The sequence below is a fragment of the Fundulus heteroclitus genome, unplaced genomic scaffold (assembly GCF_011125445.2).
Source record: "Fundulus heteroclitus isolate FHET01 unplaced genomic scaffold, MU-UCD_Fhet_4.1 scaffold_53, whole genome shotgun sequence".
NCBI lineage: Eukaryota > Metazoa > Chordata > Actinopteri > Cyprinodontiformes > Fundulidae > Fundulus > Fundulus heteroclitus.
Genome location: NW_023396956.1, coordinates 1640422 through 1662418, shown reverse-complemented (window position 1 = coordinate 1662418; position 21997 = coordinate 1640422). Strand labels below are relative to the sequence as shown.

The following is a 21997-nucleotide window of genomic DNA, read 5'->3' as shown; positions in this document are numbered from 1 at the left end:
CGGAGACTGCTTCAGAGTGGTTTGGAGGATTGTAACTAAGCAGTCTCCGAGCCCTCTCCTTGCAAGAAAAATTTAACTGATTCTCTGTGTCTTCTTTGTGCAGGTTGCTGAATAAGATGTTTGGTGTTTAAACCTAACAGTTTATCGTGTTTTTCTTCACTGAAGGTGAAATGATGAAGCAGGAAAGAGACGAGGAAGAGAATCAATTAGAGAAAACTGTGATTGCTGATGGTCTAGACGGCACCGTTGTTGAGTTTCTGTTTCAGTTTTAGAACCAAACAACAGAAACTTCTCAGAGGATCAAATCCATGTTAAGAAACCTTAACAAAGTTCACAACATTGAAAGAAAACCTTAATGTGGCTCAGAGGTACGAGGATTTATTTCTCTTGACATCTTTAGTCAGATAAATAACTGATGACTGCCTGATAAAATCGATCTGTTGACACTAAACTAAGGTTTATTTCATTACTTTATGAACGGCTGTTGCAGGCAAACATCTTCCCTGTGAGCTGCATTCACTAAGAATTAGTCAGAAGACACGTTTCCATCTGTTTTCTGAGGCTGAAGGAAATCTCCACATGAGCTGCTGTTCTTAATTTATCACAACTCGGTAAAAACATTGATAATATCTGCAATAATTCATTAACACCATAACACAATTCCACCTGCATCCGTTAATATGCAAAGTTTGTGCAACCAACCAAATTAATTTGACTTGATTGTGTTTTAGTCACATTTTTGTTTTGTAGATAATTTTATATTAAAATGAATAAAACCAGATTGTCTGCTATAGAAAAAATTATATTCAGAACAGATAGAATAAAGCTTCCAGCCTGTTAAAGTGAGGTATGCATCAATCACTTTAATGTAATTTATAGTTAAATCAAATATAACTAAAACACACCCAGCAGTAATGACTGATTCAGAGGAATAAATCCGGTTTACTCTAAGAAACAACCAAAGAGCAACAAAGATTCCTCATTTTCTGTTTAGAAACAATATAAACTAAATATCACGGACATTATTGTCTAATATCTTTAATGAGCCAAACTCATGTTAAAATGAAGCTGCATTAAACTGTGTGTGCAGCGCCCCCTGCTGCATTCAGGATTAATAACAACAGAAAATTAAATAATTAACCTTAATCTTTTTCTACTGAACAAAAATAACTTAATTTAAGCATAAATTTGGTTGTATAGATGTCAGATGGAGAAGAATGATCGCCGTTTGCAGAACCAGCAGAACTAGAACCGAGAGAACCTGACGTTTCCTCTCGGCACAAGATCTCCTGGTAGAAGCTGAGTTTGAATGAATTCGTTTAGCTGAACAGATCGAGGTGCGTCTAAGAGGGCCGACAATCACACAGTGGAACCGCTAGTTTGGACCAGAAGACCCGGATCAGAAACACTAAACCCTTTAGAATAATTTAACTACTTAAAAGTCACCAGAACTTTGCTGTTCATCTTTAAAATCAGAACAAACATCTATGACACATTTAAGGTATATTATAAACTGTTTCTGAACACTTTTATTCTGGATTACAGCTCCTTTGCAAAAGTTCCAAGTCCGATCCAGACTCAGTCCAACAGTTATTTAACATTATTTTCACCTTCAGCAGTTTAATTTAGCAAACTGATGTCTGCAGACTTTGTTGAATGAGATCAGATGACAGACTGATGTCTGCAGCTGATGGCGATGCTGCCTTGCAGCAATATAAGGTCCTCGCGTTAAAGTTACGCTAAACACATTACTGGAACAATTTCTTCCCTTTAAAACCCAGAGTTTCGTTATTGCACGTTTAAAGATGCTTAAATAGAGAATACACTGTTTTATAGTCAAATTTATTCAAATCGCACATCTAAAAACTGTTTGTTCTTGCAGGAATCAGTCAGAAACGAGGAGACTTTATTCAAGTAAAGCCTCTGAATTAATGAATAAATGTGAAATTCTGGCTTCCTAGCCTATAAATGAAACTTCTGCGACAAAGCAACAATTTCTGATTTCAGCCAATTAAGCAGAAATGTCTTGTTATCTGATGAGGCGGTGAGACGCTGCAGCGTTGGATGAATGCCATGCAGACGGGACATCCAGTCGATCACTGCAGGCATCCATCAACATGTCCATCAGCCCAGAGGAAAACATCTACAGTCGATGTTCCTCAACCACTAACAGCTGATCTGAGAGTCAAATGAGCCTCAAACAGCAAAACTGAACCAGCTGCTGCCCAGAAAACCCACAACATCTGGTCCAGCTGTGTGTGGGCTGAAGTTACAGCGAGCAGCACTTGTCAGGAGTAACAGGAAATGTAGGTTTCAGCCTGAGAAATCCTGCAGCCCGCTCAGCATCTGGACCCAGAACCAGCAGGTCCAGGAAGACGAGCTTCTTAAAAGGAAAGCTGCTCCACTTTCAGGCGTTTCATCTGCGCTGCGAAGCAAAGCGACGTGTGAGCGAGCCGGCGGAGAGCTGGCCTTAAATGGAAACGAGGGAGAGGAGTTCCCATCCTCCACCTTCATCCCCCCCCCCATCCTTCCTCTCATCTGTCAGCTCACATCTGAGGGGAAAACTCTGCAGATCCAACAGACCGACCAGACAAAGACCTTCATACTGAGCAGAAAATGCTCCTTTATTCAGCTCTTCAACTTTAACCGGTTAGTTTGTTGGAGCTACAGCCGCGATAAAGACTTATTAAACCTGATGGTTTAGTCCCTGCTGACTCGTTCAGGCGGATGAATCTGTATTTACTGAGAAGCAGTAATTTCAGCAGGGCGTTGTAAACAGGGCAGCAGCCATATCACTGCCATAAAAGGAGAGCCCAGCTCTGAAGGCCCAGAAGAATGTAACGCAATCAGTCGCTTTATAAACACCGCAGGCGAACCGCAGGAAAACCAAAGTCCACGGCTCAGAGACTGGAGTAAAACCTTCACCAGTCAGGTTCTATTTGAGTTCCACCAAGACAGAAAAGAATGAACGCTGGTGGTGTTTCCCCGTGACTGCTGGGTCGCCTTTACGCTCCGTCTCCCTTTAGTTTCAGTAACAGCGGATCATCAGAACTACAGGATGTAGGATTAGAGTCCCAGCAGGAACGGCCTCACAGTAACTGGGTGTTTCCAGGCTGTGGGACGGGTTCTCCGAAGGTCCGGACCTCGTAGGGACGCCAGAACCAGACGACCAACCTGAAGCATCGTTTTAAGAGCTGCTGCAGACCCAGAAGTCCGTCTGATTCAGGCCGCCATGCAGAACCAGCAGAGGAACACGAGGAACAGCACACAGGTTCTACTGAGTGGCCCGAATGTTAGGTACAGCAGAACCAGAACCATCACGGCAGCTTTTAGCAGATTCTCCTGAAGCTGCACTTCAGTTTTCATCCAAACCTGCAGGTTAAGCAACTGAAGCCTGCAGACAATCCAGTTTCATCAGAACCACAAAGAAACGACTCTGAAGTGTTTTAACGAGAGTTTCTGTGTTTTAATTTGTCGGTTCTGTTGTTTATTTGGGAATTTTTACTTTTTAAGATCTTTTCACAGCTTCTTGTTGTCAGACAGGTTTCATTTTAGTGTTTTTTGATTCTTCAGGTGAAGCAGTTTTCAGACCAGGGTTTGGAAAGAGAAGTTCAAGAAAAAGATTATTGAAGGTTAATTTAGGATTTAACTAAGACAGCAAACCCTCCTTATGACCTAATAAAGTAATTCATTATTCAAAAAAACTCCTTTTGGCTTCACTCAGGTTTAAATTAAAATTGATGACCTGAAACATGCAAAAGGAATTTAAAAAAGCAACAAAAAAAAACAAAAAACGAAAGAGTTGATACTTTTTATGCCACTTTATATTCACATCTATGGAGTTCTGTTATTGACAATTTGCATATTCCTCCTTCACTTTAAACTTTAAACTTTTTAGAGTCTGCTGCAGGCAGGGAGAGGTTCTGGGTGATGAAGCTATTTTAATATTACTTCCTTCTACAGCCAGAAGATATGTAAATGAGATCAGTTTAATGGGGAAAGGGGCCAAATTAAGGTTTATATTAACAAAGAGATCAGAGTATTAAAAAGAAGGCGAATGAGCTGATAGAAAATATCCAATACTGCATGATTGCAAAGATGATTTCATTACAAAAGCACCCATGGAGATCTGAATTCAGCTTAAAATGCTCTGCTGTTGCTAAAAACTTTGCAATAACTGCGTCTCCTCAGGTTTTACTTTCAGCTTTCCTCTCTTGGTGTTTTCCAGATGGACCGTCTCTGTGGAGATTCGTGGGTGAAACCGTCTCAGGATTATATTTATTGACTCTGTACATTAAAGGTTTAATGTATCGGCTGCTTTTCCGTGGACATCATCTATTCATCACTCAGGAATGCACGCATGCAGAGATGCACTGAACGCGCTGAAGCATTTAGAGTCGTGTCCTAAAGATAAGAGCCGACTTTCCGCTGAGGCTGCAGACAGAAAACATCGTCTGCGTTCATGAACAGCATCTGTAACAGAGACGCTTTAAACTGGAGAGATCGAAGCTATCAGAGCTTTAAAAGGAAATGTTTTTGTCTTTATTGTCTTAAAACATCAGTAAATATTCTGATAAACCAGCCTAACAGACAACAGAGCACTCACACATTTCTCCTTTCCTTTAAAAGCATCTGACAAGCGCTTCTTCACCTGAAGCTCTGTTTGTCTGCCTTTATGCTTAATGGGACAAAGATTAAAGATAAACTCACTGCTCTAAGAGCTCAGAATCAACATAGTCCTGATATCCAGAGGAAAACCACCGTTCCCGTTGCTGTAGCAGAGTTCTGAATGTGACAGTGAGTTACAAACTGATGTTTCCAGCGATGCTCAGAGAACATTTAAAATAGAAACCTCCAGCTGTGTGTGTGTGGGAACCAGCAGTCCCAGACTGCAGCTCCTTATTGGGACAAAAGGAAAGAGGCTGGCGTGGCCGCATATTTTGGAAACTCACTCTCTGAGGTCGGAGCTCCCTTCTTAGACTTCTTGTCGGACGGAGAGTTTTCTGGCGGATCTGCGGGAGGACGACACACACAGAGGAGGTCTTAGACACGGGACGAACAGCCTCACTCAGGGTCACAGTTTACATTCAACCGGTTTTAGCTGGAAGCCTCTCAGAATGAGGCAATAACAGCTGCAGAGTCTAAAATCAACAGTGGGAACAATGTTATTAGAAGAAGAGCGAGTCCAGTCCGATGCTGCAAAACCTCCATATTTAACCGACCAATTCAATTAAATTAAACTTTATTTCTATTGCAGCAATTCCCATCATGTCATCTCAAGGTTCTTTCCAAAGTCAGACTCCATCAGATCCTCCAGGTTGGTGAGAAAGTTTCCTCTCTAAGGAAACCCAGCAGGTTGCATCAAGTCTCTCCAAGCAGCATTCACTCCTCCTGAAAGAGCGTAGAGCCACAGTGGACAGTCGTCTGCATTGTTGATGGCTTTGCAGCAATCCCTCATACTGAGCATGCATGAAGCGACAGTGGAGAGGAAAACTCCCCTTTAACAGGGAGGAGAACCTCCAGCAGAACCAGAACCAGGCTCAGTGTGAACACTCATCTGCCTCCACCCACTGGGGCTTAGAGAAGACAGAGCAGAGACACAGAAAGCACAGAAGCTCACATTGACCCAGGAGTACTTTCTATGTTAGAGAAGACAGAGCAGAGGCACAGAAGCTCACATTGACCCAGGAGTACTTTCTATGTTAGAGAAGACAGAGCAGAGACACAGAAAGCACAGAAGCTCACATTGACCCAGGAGTACTTTCTATGTTAGAGAAGACAGAGCAGAGACACAGAAAGCACAGAAGCTCACACTGACCCAGGAGTACTTTCTATGTTAGAGAAGACAGAGCAGAGACACAGAAAGCACAGAAGCTCACATTGACCCAGGAGTACTTTCTATGTTAGATGGTAATAGAGGATGATCTGCCTCCCCTGATGATGTCACAGCTAACAGAACACCAGACCAGGTGTACCTTCTATGAAGAGAAAAAAGACAGAGAACAAAAAGTTAAACGCTGAAATAACAACAAACAATGCAGATTGGAGAGCAGTAGGAGAACTCAGTAGAGTGAGGCCAGACGCAGCGTTGATGTAGAACAACCCAGAAAAGGTTCAACCACAGGTACCAGACGCCCCTGCAAACTGCTGCTGGTAGATAAACTCCAGAAATAACCCGCAGCCTCGCACCATATTAACAACAGAAGAAGAAGGGTGAGATCAGTGAGCGCTCACCCAGCTCTGCCTGAGTCTCTTTATTATCGTTTCATTCCTCCTGGTTGCACCGGTGCATCCTCACAGTTCACATGACTTTTCCTTTGCAAAGACATGAATGTTTTTTTCTGTCTGTAAAACATGCAGAAAAAAACAAAACCCTGCCTCCTCCACTAAGGGGCTTCAGCTAAATGCATGAAAGCTGCAGAATGATCTGGTTCGTCTGGTGAACTTGTCCACAGCTTTGGGAGTTTATTGAATTAGCAACAACAGTTGAGCTGCACAGCAGATGAACTGAGGCACTTGGATCAGCAGCTGATGATAAAACTGATAGCTGGGAGCAATTAGTACATTAAATCTGAATAATAACATATATACTCATAATATATACTCTCAATCTAACTAGATTGAAGCAATGAGACACTAACGAGCCGCTGCAGCTGATTGGCCGGAAGCACCCAGGATAACCTGACGAGGCATTAAAGGTCAGCACAGAAAAGTGGAAAAAGGAAACAGGCAACGCAAAATAATCAAAATAATCAAAAGATGAATTTCAGCAAATCAAAGAAAACAGGATTAATGTCCAGAAAAGCCAAAACTGAGATAACTCTTAAAGTGCAACATGGTTCCAGGGGACTAAGCAGGATTAGACTCAGAATGCATTCACCAATTATTCACAGAGGAAAAACAGACGAACCCAAAATCAAGACCAGTACATAGTCAGGATGAGCTGTGGAGAGAAAACGCTCCATGTCCATAATGATGATGAGGTTCTGATCTGTCACTGAGGGATGAACTTTTGATGGACATCAGTTTGATCTTTTCTGTAGTTGGCAAATAAAGCAACACCTCCGACTCCTGCTGGGTGTGGCTCTGACGCTGGAAACATTCACCAAAACAACGTTCATGTTTAAAGGAGAAGGAGAGACGAAACATGGACACTTCCCATCATAAGCCACGCCCACATTCCAAAGAGACAGGTGCCCCACCCCAGATAGCCACGCCCCCTGAAGTCCCACCGCTAGCCACGCCCCCTCAGGGCCGCCATGTTGGGTCTCAATTCAAAGGTTGCATCCTTCGGAGGACATATTTGTAGGCGGCGATGAATGGATCCTCGTTTTCCCCGATCTGAAGGATGGGTCTGGTGTATCTTTCCTTACTAATCCCATGATTCATTGCGGGTTGAAGAGAACTTTTTAACCGGAAACGGCAACGGTGGAGGGGAGTGAGAAAACATTGAATAAAGTTGTATATATTATGCTTTCTGTGACATAAGAGTACATTTTAAAAAGCTTTTAGATGAGAAGGTATATATATTAACCTGAAAACTCTGCTTGATTTTAAATACGCTTGCAGGATAGAACACCTTTATCCCAGCTTTCCACAACAAGAAATAATGTTTGGTTAGTTCATTATTATTATTATTATTATTATTATTATCCATCCATCCATCCATTTTCCAAACCGCTTTATCCCTCATGGGGTCGCGGGGTTGCTGGTGCCTATCTCCAGCGTTCACCGGGCGAGAGGCGGGGTACATTATTATTATTATTATTATTATTATTATTATTTTATACAAATAAACTGATTTAAGTGTATTTCCGATCCGTCATGTCGTGGCTGCAGTATGTTTTTATATTCACACGGGACAGAGGATTCAGAGCGTTTCCTCCCATTAAAGCCAAAACTAAAACTCTTGAGAAAAAGAGAAGCCTCTTACTATCTACAACGGAAAAGCTGAGTCAGGGGTTCAGGGCACCAATGGCTCTGGTTAATTTAGTTCTCAAATCAGCACAGTAATAAAGTAATCTCTGATAGAAAAAGATATCGCTATGAAGGGACCTAAGAGATGCATTTCCCTGGATTCTGGGGTGAAGGCGGCTTTCTGATTCTATTTGGATTGTTTCCAGTAACTAGAGTCAATAGAGCCTGGGGTGTCTTTGTAATGAAGCCCAGCGCTGAATTGTGTCTTTAAACTTTCTTCCAAATAGTTGAGGATTGTCTCAATCACGGCCCTGTTAGGCTGGGAGGAGCTAGACGGTGAAATTAGGGCATATTCACTTGATTTCTGATGCAAGAGGAGAGTTATTTCTTTAAGGGGATCAGTCAGTGAAATGTGTCTCTTTCTCAAGACTTCCTTCATTTAGTCCCGCTTTTGGCAACTGATTTATTTCCTCCAGTTTATGTGAAACCACGCACGTTCTCCAGGGGGTCGTTGTCTTGCTCTGCGTGACAGAACCATAATCCTCGCAGCTCTTCCTGTGACGTCAGAGGCTGTGTTTAAAGTTTATACTCTGAGGTGCGGTTTAGCAATAGCCAAACCTGATTTAACTAAAGGTGAGACGAGGCTAAATAATCTCTAAAATATTAATCCTATTCCACGTCTGTGCATCACAGGAGCTCCATAAAAACAGGTAAATCACCCCCTAAATCTGATAATTATAGGATCAGGGGAATATGACTGATGATCAGCCAGTTTATAAATAAAGTTTATCTTAGGCTGCGCCGGGACGTCACTGATCTGAAGTGTAATCTTATGATAGTCTTTCCATAGACAGAATTTACGGGAACATTTTGGTCCGATTTAATTTCTATATGTTTATTTTCATTATGTTTCCTGGGAACTGGAAGGTTGTGTGTTCAACAAAATGGCGTCAAGAAAGGGGAGGGGCTTAAATAAAACGGTAGACCGAAAGGGGAGGGACTTGAACAAACTTGTCCCCAGAGTGGGCGTGACTACAAGCGGGACTTCCGGCTTCACTCTGGAAAAGTGGGCGGGGCTTAATCTTGATGACCAGCCTGAGTGTAACAGACATGAAGCATGAAGCTAGTAAATCAGTTTTGTTTTTACTTTATTAGTGACGACTCTGGGCCTCCAGGAGACCAGAAAACTCTGAACAGGATGCAGAAGCAGCTGATTTCCAGTCAGCGGCTCTGCTTCCAGTAACCGTTGGAGATCTTTGATAAATACTGTTTGTTTGTCTCCATTTGTTGTAATTACAGGAAGCTCCAAACAGACGGAGGCTCCCGGGGAATCCTGGGAATCAGGAGGAGCAGGAAGGAGACTTATCCTGGTGTTTCTGAGCCACTCTCAGGCTCCAGACCTGCAGCTGTTCTAAGATCAGACCTGCAGCTCCTGCAGCTCAGAGACTCAGACATGAAGATTTAGTTCTCATCCTTAATGACAATGAATCCGGCTTTTGGTTTCAAGTGCTGTTGGACAACAAGAAAGTGATTTTGGTTCTCCCTCATATGTTCTCCTCAGAGTTGTGAAGGAACATACACTTTCTACAGGAGGAAAATTAATAAAAAATGAAACCTTCACCTTCTGTGCAGCCCTGACCTTGGTGGATTATCTGCAGATAACTAAACGTGTTTAGCTATAGTTAAAGCTCGGTTCTTACCGTCGACTAGAACCGTGCAGGAACACTCTGCTCTGCCTGCAGAGTTCTCAGCCCGGCATTTGTACTGGCCTTCGTCCTCCGGCAGAGCTTTGTCGATGGTCAGAGAGCAGAGGCCACCTGGAAGACACCACACAGCACATTTATCAGCCAGGAAGCCAACCGTATCCTCATTCCTCCACCTTCCTCCACCTTCCTACCTGTGACCTCGATGGGTCTGACTTGTCTTAAAGTGGTCTGGATCTGCAGCTCTCCAGACTCTCTGAAGGTCTGTCTGATTCTGTCTGAATCATCTGAGCAGATGATTCAGCTCTCAGGTGATTCTGTGTCATTTATCCCCTTTAAATCTTTTTAAGGGAACATAGCATAACCTCGTGGCATGTTCATGTTTCTAAAGAATAAAATACTCAAACAGAAACTTTTTCCCACAGCAATACAGATTAAATGTCAGACGGGACTGGATTCTAGATGATGCCTCGAGGAGACTAAAGGGAGGTCTAAGGAAGACCTGGAGATTAACAACACATTAAACAGCAATGCTTCTCTAAGTCAATGATCAGCTATATATTCATCTTTCAGACTGCTGAGCCTGAGGTATGAAAGGACAGATTATCCACAGAGAACTAATTCCCTCACATCTGATGGTTGCAGATCATTTTGATCTCGTGGTGGAAAGAAACCAGACTAGTTTTCTTACTGCAGGGAAAATAAAATATCTGTTTCCAGGGTCGGTTTTTCAGCGTTAGAAGCCCCTGAACCTCAGCTGGGAGCTAACGGGTGGAGAACGTCTCAGGATCTCCGTCCTGGTTGCCATCTCTGCAGAGACGCATGATGCTGGCAGGTTGTTAAACGGCTGCTCAGCTCCACTGGCATGATGACTTAGAGCCAGAGCGCCCACTGAGCCCTCCAGACAGAAACCAACCACCCAGTAAATCTGCAGCACGACTAAAACCTCAAAGGTTTTATGGAGCAAAACTAATGAATGCTTTGATTTCTCAGGATGCTGCATCTGCCGGTTATTACCATAGCAGGCAATAAAGTTGCTAGAAGCCTAGTTTCCCCAAACGTTGAACTTGTTCAGTCTCCATCCTGAGGAGCGTTAAGCTGGAAGGAGGAACCGCCATGTTGTACCGAATGTACGATACAACACAAAACATTTGTCTTTTAATAAGCTTTTTACCTGCGCTTTAATTGCATAGTAAATAGGACGACTTTCACTCAAATGAAGACTTTGGTGCATTAAAATCTGATTGGAATTAATTGAATGAAATCGGCTAAATACAGTTTAATACGTTTTTTGAAGTGATCATATTTTGTTGGGCATGTTAAAGGAAACAATCACCATATTTTTGGTTATGTTGTTTATTTTTATTCATCTTTTGGCCCTCGAGTGCTTTCAATTTACCAGTTTTGGCCCAACAGGAAAAAAGTTTAAGCAGATGTAGATTTTCTGCTGAGTCATGCAGCTTGTGGTTAATTAAAATGACTCAGGTTATAAAAGCTCCTGTTTGAGGACCTAAAGGAGGAGAAGGAAAAGTTAAGAAACTCAGCAGGTTGATGCTGCTGCTGCTGACAGTGATGAGCCGCTTTCAGATCATTATCTCACAACAATCACACAACCACAGCATTACTTTGTGCTTTCTCATGATAAAAGGCACCTGCTGAGGTCATGTGAGCACTCATTGGGCTGGGACTGCAGAACCAAAGGGGCGTGGCTTATAACCTGCAGCATTCACCTGCTTTAAATACAAGCAGACTTTGTGTGGGCCATCTTACTACGGTCATCAGATTCTGCAGATGCACCGTAGGGCTGGACAATAATTCAATAACAATGAACATCCATCAATAAACGTGTATCGATGACAAAAAAAAAATGTCATTAAAAAGTTCAATAGAATAACAGATTTTCTTCCTTTTGCATTCTGGCCATGTAGGTTAATATTACATCATTATATCCTCCCAGCCAATCACAACGCAGACCCAGGAACTGAGCTCCGCCCTCTTCACAGAGTTCAGAGAACATGTTCTATTTTCTGTTTTAAAAACTTTCAGTTTTGGTAAAAAGCTGGTTGAATAAAGTGTTGAGTTTGAATTCAGTGTTTGTGTCTTTATCTAAAAACAGGTTGCTAGGCAACAGCATAAAATGGTCAGGGCTGCACTTAAAAATAAATGTTTTGAATTGGTTAATAATCATCGATCAGTGTGATTTCTATTTTATCGATATGCTTTATTTCTATGTCGTCCAGCCCTAGATGAACATATTTATTACATCACAAAGACGCTGATCTGCTCACCAGAATATTTACCCGCCATACCGTAACAGGACTTTCCAGCTGAACGTGAGTCCCACAATCGTGTGTAAATCACCAAAATAAATGATTAATGAGAGCGATAAAGGCACCATTCACAGCATGATGAGACCAAGGTAATAAGAAAACTGCAGCTTAATTCATCCTGTTTTTTCTGCTTTGTTTGGTACAGCGTAGAGCTCCTCATTCTTAGACAGTGGCTGGTAATCAGGACTCAATAATCAAACTATAATTGCATTAGTCCTCTTAAAGATTCCCACCCACAGATGAAATAATAGATTTCTGAGTATAATCGCTGGTAGACGATTGTTAGTTTTAATCGTATCTAATTTAACGCGCGGCCACACAGACGGTGTTGGAGTAAATTTAACTTGTGGCATAAACCTGGGATGATTAGTTGTTCTGATGCCGTCGGTTCTGGAGCTGCTGATATCGACTCACTGCTGCAAATAACACCAACAACAACAACATCCCTGCATGTCTGAGGCTGATGTGACCTCTGACCTTCAGCGTGCATGCTAGCAGGATTGAAGCAGGACCGTCCTGAAGGTTATAAAAACACACAGAGGGATTATTTACTCGCACACGCGGAGTCCCACACTTGTTCAGGCAGATCTCTACTGTAGCTGACTGCGGTGTTTCTACGCATGTCAGACATTCTGTCCGGTCAATTTAACTTATTTACAACCTGTGACATATGTTAGTCACATTTAGATCTGATTACATAATAATTTGTTTATATTTATAGTACAGTGCAATCAGTGAATAATATAAAGTCAACTGGTAAAATTTATCATATCTAAGGAAGCCTGTTAAATAGCATAAAGTCAGTTTATTTGCAGCAACCCCTCCTCCTTAGAAAGCACGTGGTGACAGTGGTACTGAACAACTCTCTTTTAACAGGAAGACACCTATAGCACAGTGGGCCTGTAACTTTTGACCGTTACTCTACTTCAACACCTTTAAGGTACCCTGAGTCCTCTGATGAACATATCTGTCAATTAAACACTCATTAGACCCCAGAACATTAATGTTCATATTAGACATTTAGAACAACCAGTGGCCGTTATATTATGCTGATAGCTGTTATCTTGATATGGCCCGTTTGTTCTTGACAGGTGTTATTTTTTGTAAAGTTAATGTTTTCCTATTTTCTACAAGAAACCTGCAGCAGTAAGACGAAGTTACTGTAGCAAAGCAAAGCGGTAGTTTTATCTTCCTTCTGTGACTCTATAGATCTGGTGGTGGAGACGTTTCAGGAGGCGCGTCTACATCTAGTGTTCCCACAACAACTGCAGCAACAACCACGATGTCTTCTCCAGCTCCTATCTACTCTCACTGATCCAGAAGGAATGAACTTAGCTTCTTTTGTCAGTGACGGAACATTTAGAGAAAGAAATTTGACATTTTACTCTGTCGGTACTTCTTTGTACCAACAGACCTCTTAAATAGCCAGTTGATCCTATTTAACCTGTTTCCTGCATTACCCAGAACCAGAACCAACCATTTAGCTCTTCTGCTCCGCTTAACTGGAACAAACTCCCAGGAGACTGAAAAAGTGCTGAAACCCTGAGTTCCTTTAAATCAAGGTTAAAAAAACCTATTTTTATTAGTGTTGCCTTTATATGTTTTAGTTTGTAGTCCAGCCTGTCTTATATCTTGACCTGCTACTATTATTTCACTGCAATCTGCTTTCCTCTATTTTCATTTCTTGTGTTCTGTTCATGTTCAGCACTTTGAATTGTCTTGTTACTGAAATGTGCAACAGACAAACTTTTGCTTTACTTAAATACCCCACAGCCACTGGTTTGGGGCCAGATTATTGAACGCTTTTCCCCGTAGATGTCCAGTTTTGTTCCACGTCTGATTACCACGTTTCAACCATGATTCTGTTCCTTGGATTCTCCTGCCCTGCCTTTGTTAGACTTCTTTTGATTTTCATTCTGAACCCTGTCCTATCAGCTTGCCGGATGTTTTGGATTTGTTTCGTACCTCTGATTATCTGAGTATGACCCTCGCCTGCCCCTTGGATTGGGAACTGATCTCGGCCGTTCTACCAGAAACCATCCTCCAGAGGTTCCCTGATTGCATCCAGGTTTCTGGTTCAAATACACCTTTTAAATGCAACTTTGTCTGTGGGGTGAATTCTGGGTCCCCATTCTGGATTTCCTGACAGGAAACCTAATTTTAATAAAATATCTTAACACTGTACAAACATTTAAAGCACATTTCACGGCCTTTATTGCACCTAAAACGTCCACTGTCGACATAAACTCCACCCAGAGCGCTTTTTAACTGCAGTTGCTGCAGACTGAATAACAAACAGAAAGAGAGAGAACTAAAGAGTTTGCAAACACAACAGCAGGTGTGAGAGGCAGAGGATGGCCAGAAAAACTGAGGTTGTTGCTCCACGCTGCAGGAAAGAACGATGACAGCAGAGAATCTGAGAGGAGCAGAGACTCTGAGAGGTAAAGATCTGCTGCGCCTCACAGCATCAAGGAGGGAAACTCAGTGAATGAAAGCCGTGAACCTCTAAGAGTGTCTGAAGGCGCTGCTCACTGAGTTACAGCTGACTGAAGCTCTGCTGCTGCTGCAGGACGCAGGCCATAGACGAGGATGCCCCATCCCCCACCTGTTGCTGCTGCTCACTGCTGATCAGCTGGCTGAATAAATGCTACAACACTTATCCCATTCCTCTTGGAAGAAAAATTCAGCAGTTTGTACATTTTTCTGCTTTCAAAAGCATCAGACAGGTGTCATGATGAGAAAACTAAGGAAGCGAGTTGAAGTCTGTTATGGAGCCCAACTAACGGACCGACTAACAGCTTGTTATTGTTCTGCTTCCTGATAAAGATCAGAACCATTAAAGTTTCACATTCTGCACAAAAAATATCTTTTGGGAGGGATTATTTAGTGTTTTAGCTTAAGCTGATGTTTACAACCCATAAGTAGTAATAGTAATAGTCATTGTGTTATATAATTTTAGCCAAAGAAGTGATAATTGTAATTTTTCTTCTATTTTAAATGAAAGAAATTGGATAATCTTTTATAAGCTTTAATATTTTGCATAAAAACTGAAATCTGTGGCATTTGTACGCTCATCACTCTGCCTGCTTGGATGTCCACTGATCACGCTCAGGTGAGACTGACAGAAAATACAGAACAATCAGTTTTGGCTTTAAATACGACGGCTTCAAGCATAATAAACCGCAGAGACGGTAGAAAAGGAAATATTTTCTACAGCGTAGTGGTGTGGCGTTTCTGGCACGATAAATTCAGTGGGGCATAAAAACTCAACTCCTATTAGCAGCAACTAATCTTTTTGTGATGCATACAACCTGACTTAGAATAAATTTTAAATAAAACAGATAAATTAGCATAAACCAACACACTAGAAAATCCATTTTATATAGGATAAATAATTAAATTTTTATACATAAAATTACAAATAAAGGCTCACTAATAATGTACATTTATTGAACAGAAAAGATTCACATCAATCCTTCATTGATCCAGCAAGGACAACCACCAATAGATTATTATTTGCTTTTAGTTTCCTATATTTTAGTCCAACTGTTTTTTACTTGCTTTTTATTTTCCAATGTTTTAATCATGTAGAGCACTTTGCATTGTTGTTGTGCTGAAATGTAATAAATCTGCCTAGATTGTCTCAGACTATCAGGCAGAACGTAAACGTAACATTTCCAGTGTTCTGATTGGACAATCTGAGCATGTTGCCGTAGGATTTGTGCCCCACAGTTGTCTGCTGAGAGCGTACTGAGCATGCTCAGTGCGATTTCAGATGTTCAATATCAAGACGCCTCAGGAGGATTTAGTTACTGAGCTTGTTAGTTTCCTGGCAGACTTAAATGTATAGACACAAAAGTTTATAACAGAATTTTATTGCTAAAGGAATCAGAGTTTTTTACAATATTGCTCTATTAAAAACGATGATGTCTCACTGATTATTGCGAACAGAGACATCTGGTGGCCCCACATGCAGAGACGCTGCTGTGGACGCAGCGCTGAAATGAGGTAAATACCGAGATGAGCGGCTAGGGGGCAGCGTGGAGCATCGGTTACATCAGAAAACAGAGAGAGTCCTAACCCAGCATAACTAACACTGACTTTTCTTAACCGCTAAGGAAATCTTTTATTGTAATATATTCCAGAACACAGACAGCGCCCCCTGCTGGAATCAGATATTAGACCAGGTCAGGACGGTTTACAGCTCATTTTTATGTTTTAGGGGGACGTTTTGTTTTGGTCTGGGGGGCATGGAGACGTCAGCTCCGTGGCCCTCAGGCTGAACTGGCTCCTGATGAATGTGGCCCTGAGCACAGTTAATGCTGTCGGTGTAAAGTGATCTTTCCCCTCTGAAATAGCAGCAATACTTGGTGGTCTCACATCACATCCTGCATCTCTACGCTCTTTTGTTTCACATCTGAGATCTATTAATAGAGTCTGAATCCTATGAGCTTCGGCAGCAGCTGCTCCTCCTCCTCCTCCTCCATCGGCACAGTTTCCACCAAACCCCAAACAAACAAGCCCTCCTCCACGCTGTTGATCTCTACCTTCATGTCTGACTGTGTGTGTGTGTGTGAACTCTGACCTTGGTTGGCGAGGATGATGAACTTGGACGGTTTGATGGTCTTCCCGTCCAGCGTCCAGGTGACGGAGACGTCAGCGGCGGCGGCGGAGGCCAGGCGGCACTCCAGCCGGAGCCGCTGACCATCCAGCACCGTCACGTCCTTCAGCTTCTCCACGAACTCTGGGACCAGCCCTCCTCCTCCTCCTCCTCCTCCTCCTGCCTCGCTCTTCTGGCCGTGAACGCTTCCATCCACGCAGTTGTTCACCTTCTCGCTCTCTCCGTTCTTCTCGGGGCTCGCCGTCTTCTTCTTGTTGGCGAGGACGGAGCGGAAGTCGGCCGGGCTCTTGGACGGCGCCTCGGCCGGCTTGCCCCCGTTGCCGCCGGCGGCGCCCTTCTTCCCCAACACGCTCCTGAAGTCCACCTGCTGCGGGGAGTTGGCCTTCTCCTCCGCCTTGCCTTTGACGCCCCTGAGGTTGGCCTTAAAATCCATCTGCTGGGCGTTGGGGTCGGCGTCGGCTCGGCTGCTCGGGAGTTCTCGGCGTCCCAGCAGCGACCGAAAGTCCAGCTGCTGCGCCTCCCTCTGTCGGAGCTCCTCTTCGCCGCGCTCCCTCGTTTCCACGCAGCGTTTGAGGAGTCCTCGGGGAGCAGCCTGGAGACCCTCCTCCTTCTTCTCCTGCTCCTCTAGGTGGAGGTCCTCACCAGCCTCCTGCCTCTGCAGACTGACCCTGCTGCCTTCACCTCCTCCTCCTCCTCCTCCTCCTCTGTCACCTCCTCTCAGCGAGGCAGCTCCAGCTGATCCTTCTCCTGGACTTCCTTCTGCTGCTGCAGCTCTGGAGGAACGAGCACAGAGAGAGATGGAGTGAAAGAGAGAGAATAAACACAGCTGAGGCTCCGCCCCCCAGGAGCCAGGAAAAGGAGGATGAGGAGTTCAGCTCCGGCTGCTCGTTACATCACAGGTGACTCAACTTTCCTTTTATGGGCATGAATGAACTGATCTTCATCAGGCCCCTTTCACGGCCGGGACTCCTCTTCACCTCGCTCTGTGCCGTTGCTGGTTTGGACGCTGCAGATGGTTCCTTGCAGCGGACCGGAGGATGCATGCAGAGGAAGCAGCGGCTCTGATTGGTCGGGCTGATACGCAGATTAGAGAAGCTTTGGGAATTGCTGGACATGAAACAGACGGATGGATGGGAGCAGAGGGAGGGTTGGGAACGGAACGGCTGAATGACAACAGGAACGTAATAAACGGGGAGAACCACATCTGACCGTCTGCATGCGGTGAAACGCGTCAACCAGCCGCCTGCAGGACTTAACGCCTGATTATAGAGAAATCATTTTAACAAAATCAACTTTAAGCTGCCTGATTCGGTTTTAGAGCGTCAGCAGCATCATTTTGATGTAACAGTTTCCATGAAGCTGAGAGAGAAACCGTCACAGGAAACGTTTTTATTGGCCTGTTCCTGTACAGCCTGATGACTGAAAAGTCAGAAACATAACTAATGATTAGTGTATCTTCTGCTTCGTGCTTCAGCTGCTCCTTTTAAGGCCCACCAGAGAGGATCTTCTGCCAACATCTCAGCCTCCTCCTCCGTCACACCAGCCTGCATGTCCTCCGTCATTAAATCCATGATATAACAATGTCTAAGTCTGTCCATCTTGGTCACTTCCTGTAGAAATCTGAACATTTTCAGCTTCTGTCTCTCTGTTAGCACGGCCGTCTCCAAACTGTGCAGCGCCACATCTCACTAAACGGCACAAAAAGGGAACTAAAAGTCAGTAAAACGTTCTTGAACTCTAATTCCTTTGGGAAATCTTCTTGTTTTCCTGCTCAAATCAAGAGCAAAAACAGTCCTTTTAAGAAAGTTTTACTTACTTTTAGTTCTCTTTTTGCAGTGCACCATATTGTTAACCCTCTGTTTCAGTCTTTCTTGCACTATTCTTCACCTCAGTTGCTTTTAATGATACTTTAACTCCTCCAGTACTTCTAATCTTTGCAGTCTCCCTCCTCCAGCTCTCTCTCTCATTCAGACACATTTATCGTGATTTTAATCCTGCTCCTTACTCTCTACAGATCAGAGCATCACGATCCTCCTCTGTTAATCCCCCTTTGAGCCAATCTGTGATTTGTACCTGTTCATCACCTGTTTTTGAAAACCAGCGCTGGGACGGTTCCATTCCTCACTGTCTATTGCTTTAATTTTTATGTATTTCCTGTCTTTTCATGTTTTTTTCTTTGCCGTACGGTGAAACCTGTAATTATAACCATATTTTAATCAGTTTTTCTTTTTCAAAATGACAACAGTGCATCATTCTCTGCGTGGACACATGGCTGTACAGGTAGCGGCGTTAGCCAGCCCACCTGTTGAGTGCTCATTGGTCAGGTTGCTCCATGCTGGTGCATACTGCATGTGTTTCTGGGCTTTTCCTGCCATGACATCAGCAGAGAAGCTGACGGAGGTGGAGACGGACTCTCTTCCAGAGCCTCTATGGGCCACGCTGCTGTCTCATGCAGCTTTGCAATGTAGCAAGTTTTCTGACATTTTTTAAAGTTTGAATAAGTCGATTGGATAAAAGTAAGTAACATGTTCTTGAAATTTGCGTATTTGTCCTTGATTTGAGCAGGTGAATAAGACTATTTGCCAATGGAATAAGATTTTTGCACTTAATAGAAGAACAACTTCCATCATCTTATTTCAAGTGTAGGATATCTAATGTATTTAGAGGTAAAAATACTCGTTCCATTGGCTGATAATCTGATTAAATCAAGGACAAATAGACTCATTTTAAGAACATTTCCCTTAATCAAGTGTGGAAGCGTAAGAATGTTTGGTGATTGATGCTGTGCAAAATGCTTTAGGAGACAAGAGAACATGTTTCCTATAACCATGCTTGGGGGGGTGGGGGTGTGGGGGGTGTATACAGCTTTTTTTATTCCACCTCTAAACGTCTTTGAATTACTGCCCTTATGAGACGTAAAGTAATGACAAACTAATACGGTACACTGCAAAAACGGATCTAAAAATAAGTAAAATGTTCTTAAAAGTTGTGTTTTTGTCCTTGATTTGACGCAGTAAATAAGATTACCTGCCAATGGAATGAGTACTTTGACCCCTAAAATAAGACAATTAGATATACTGCACATGAAATAAGATGATGGAGATAAATTGTTCCTATTTTAAGTGGAAAAATATTATTGTATTGGCAGATCATTTTATTTACCTGCTTATATCAAGGAAAAATACACTAATTTTAAGAAAATTGTACTTATTTTTAGTTCGGTTTTTGCAGTGTAGCCTTGTCCGACTATCAGGTGTTAACTGGTTAAAAGGTTCACAACGTCTCAGACACTTTCATCCTTTTCTTCAGAATTATTTTACTCTTTTTGGCTACATGCTGCATCGTGATGCACTGAATCTCACTGAATTGTGACTAATTAGTATTTGTATGGAGTCAGTTTTACACATTTCAAAGCTGGTTATAAATATTTACAGCTCTGACATAAAACAATATGCACACAAAGCTCTTAATATCTGCTTTAACAGTAAGCATATAAACGTATTATAAATGCAGCATATTATTGGCGGCATGTTGAGATTCAGCTATCTGCCACAGACCTGGGAAGCTTTCTTTGGTTTGAATTCATATATTTCTGCACCTCTGCTGGTTTTGATGCAGAGACATTTTACTGTGATTTCTGCACGTTGTATTTGTCCTTTGATATAATCAATAAGAAGTTAAGAATCAACGTCATTCAGGTCGGTGACGTGCTGCAGAAACAGTTAAGCTGAAAAAAGTATCCTTCCTCTCACCTCCTGTCTCCTCCTCCTCCTCCTCGTCCTCCTTCAGTGACGGACAGCTGGGCCACAGCGCTGCACTCTCCCACTTTATTCCTGACAAACAGAACCTGAGAGTCACTGAAACGGTTCCTCAGCCCCAGATATCCAGAGCGCTCAGAGCTGAATTCAGACCGCGGCTTTGTCACGTCAGTAAATCACTGAACCTCTATCGTTTGTATGAAAAACCTTCCTGTCCACATAACTGCTGCTTGCTGCACATCTTCTGCCTTTGGACCATTCTCTGTAAACCTGTGAGGTGGTTGTGAGTAAAAGTCCCTGTAGATCAGCAGTTTCTGGAATAAGAACCATCCGAATGCTTACTTTCATCTTCATCACAGCCGGATGCCTAAACCCACCGTGTTGCTGCCATGTGATGGGCTCATTGATTAAGAGGCATGTGTACCTAATAAAGTGGCCAGGGGATGTAAATAATTCACGACCGATCGAGGCAGGAGGGCTAGAAAAATATAGATTTGATGCTTGATGTTTTTATTTCTGTTAATATTGTAGTTCTGAAAGTGGAATTGTGGAATAAGCACTAAAAGCTCAGCATGAAATGGATTCTTGGTGCTTTTTCCTGTTTCTGGAAACTGCCAGACCTAAATCTACAGATGTGTCCTCAAGCTTAAATCTCTACTTTATTTCTTTTTCTTTTTTCCCGATCCACTGTATATATGTGGACGCACTGTCTATACCTCATGCACCTTTTTTCTCCTTTTGGCACCTTCATTAATTATAAGAGACGATGTGACACGTGGATTTCTCCACTGTGAGATCAATAAAGTCTATTTTAAGCTGCCGGTAAACTCAGAGTAATGAGTTTACCGGCAAAATATAAAACTAATCCTCGAGGATGAAGATGCTGTCACTCTGACAGGAAACAGTAAAAAGCTCAGGAAGGTAAAACTCTTCCTGTTTCTTCAACGACCCGCTGGCTTCAGATTAAACGCAGCCGGTCTGTGTTAGCAGCATTTTCTGCCTCTGATGAAGCTCCAGATGCTGCAGCAGGAAGTCACGACGTTTCAGGTTCTTTAGGGTCAGAACATGTTGGTGTATTTTATATTTTACAAATGAGAGGCTGAGGACGCGCGGCGGTCCGACTGCAGCGATGACAGATTATGGACAGATTCATGGAGGGGGAGGGGGATTTTAATCCTCTGATCTGAGCTGTAGATCATAACGGATTATTCCAGCCTGCTTGCTCAGTTCGGGTTTACGCGTGTGTTGCTGCGTCACCTCAGGCGGATCAGGTAGTCTCCTGCGTGATGCTTTCGGACCCGTCTGGAAAAGAAGAAGCAGAGACAGCAGATTGTTCCCTCCCGTCCTTTCGGCCACGGCGGACATGTGGACAACTGAGAGACCTGATGAGCAGCGAGACGACGTCCTCCTTCTGCAGCAGCTCGTAGTCCCCCCCGGAGCTCAGCGCTCGGTTCTGGTCGGCTCTGGTCCATGTGTAATGTGGAAACGGGTCTCCGGCGACGGCACAGGACAGCAGGACGTGCTGACCCGTGACGGCGCTGACCGGTTTGGGTTTTGTGATGAACCAGGGCTGGACGCCGTCTTGAGGCTCTGCAGCACAAACAGAAGCTGAAAGCCGCAGCCAGACGGGCGTGTGACGTCTAGCATCGTGTTTTCTACGTTTCAGTC

General features: G+C 43.2%; 1 protein-coding gene across 3 annotated transcripts in view; it reads right to left on the bottom strand.

Moving 5' to 3' along the window:
• LOC105921769 (myosin light chain kinase, smooth muscle) overlaps nucleotides 1-21997 on the bottom strand; it is a 70813-nt gene that overhangs the window by 15217 nt on the left and 33599 nt on the right. For all 3 annotated transcript variants that reach the window (XM_036132611.1, XM_036132613.1, XM_036132612.1), the window contains 6 exons: nucleotides 21712-21919; nucleotides 21587-21631; nucleotides 20324-20404; nucleotides 16536-17344; nucleotides 9618-9734; nucleotides 4953-5012 (listed from right to left, as the gene is read on the bottom strand). In XM_036132611.1, the coding sequence (XP_035988504.1) occupies nucleotides 4953-5012; nucleotides 9618-9734; nucleotides 16536-17344; nucleotides 20324-20404; nucleotides 21587-21631; nucleotides 21712-21919 (1320 nt within the window). The remainder of the gene's footprint in view (nucleotides 1-4952; nucleotides 5013-9617; nucleotides 9735-16535; nucleotides 17345-20323; nucleotides 20405-21586; nucleotides 21632-21711; nucleotides 21920-21997) is intronic.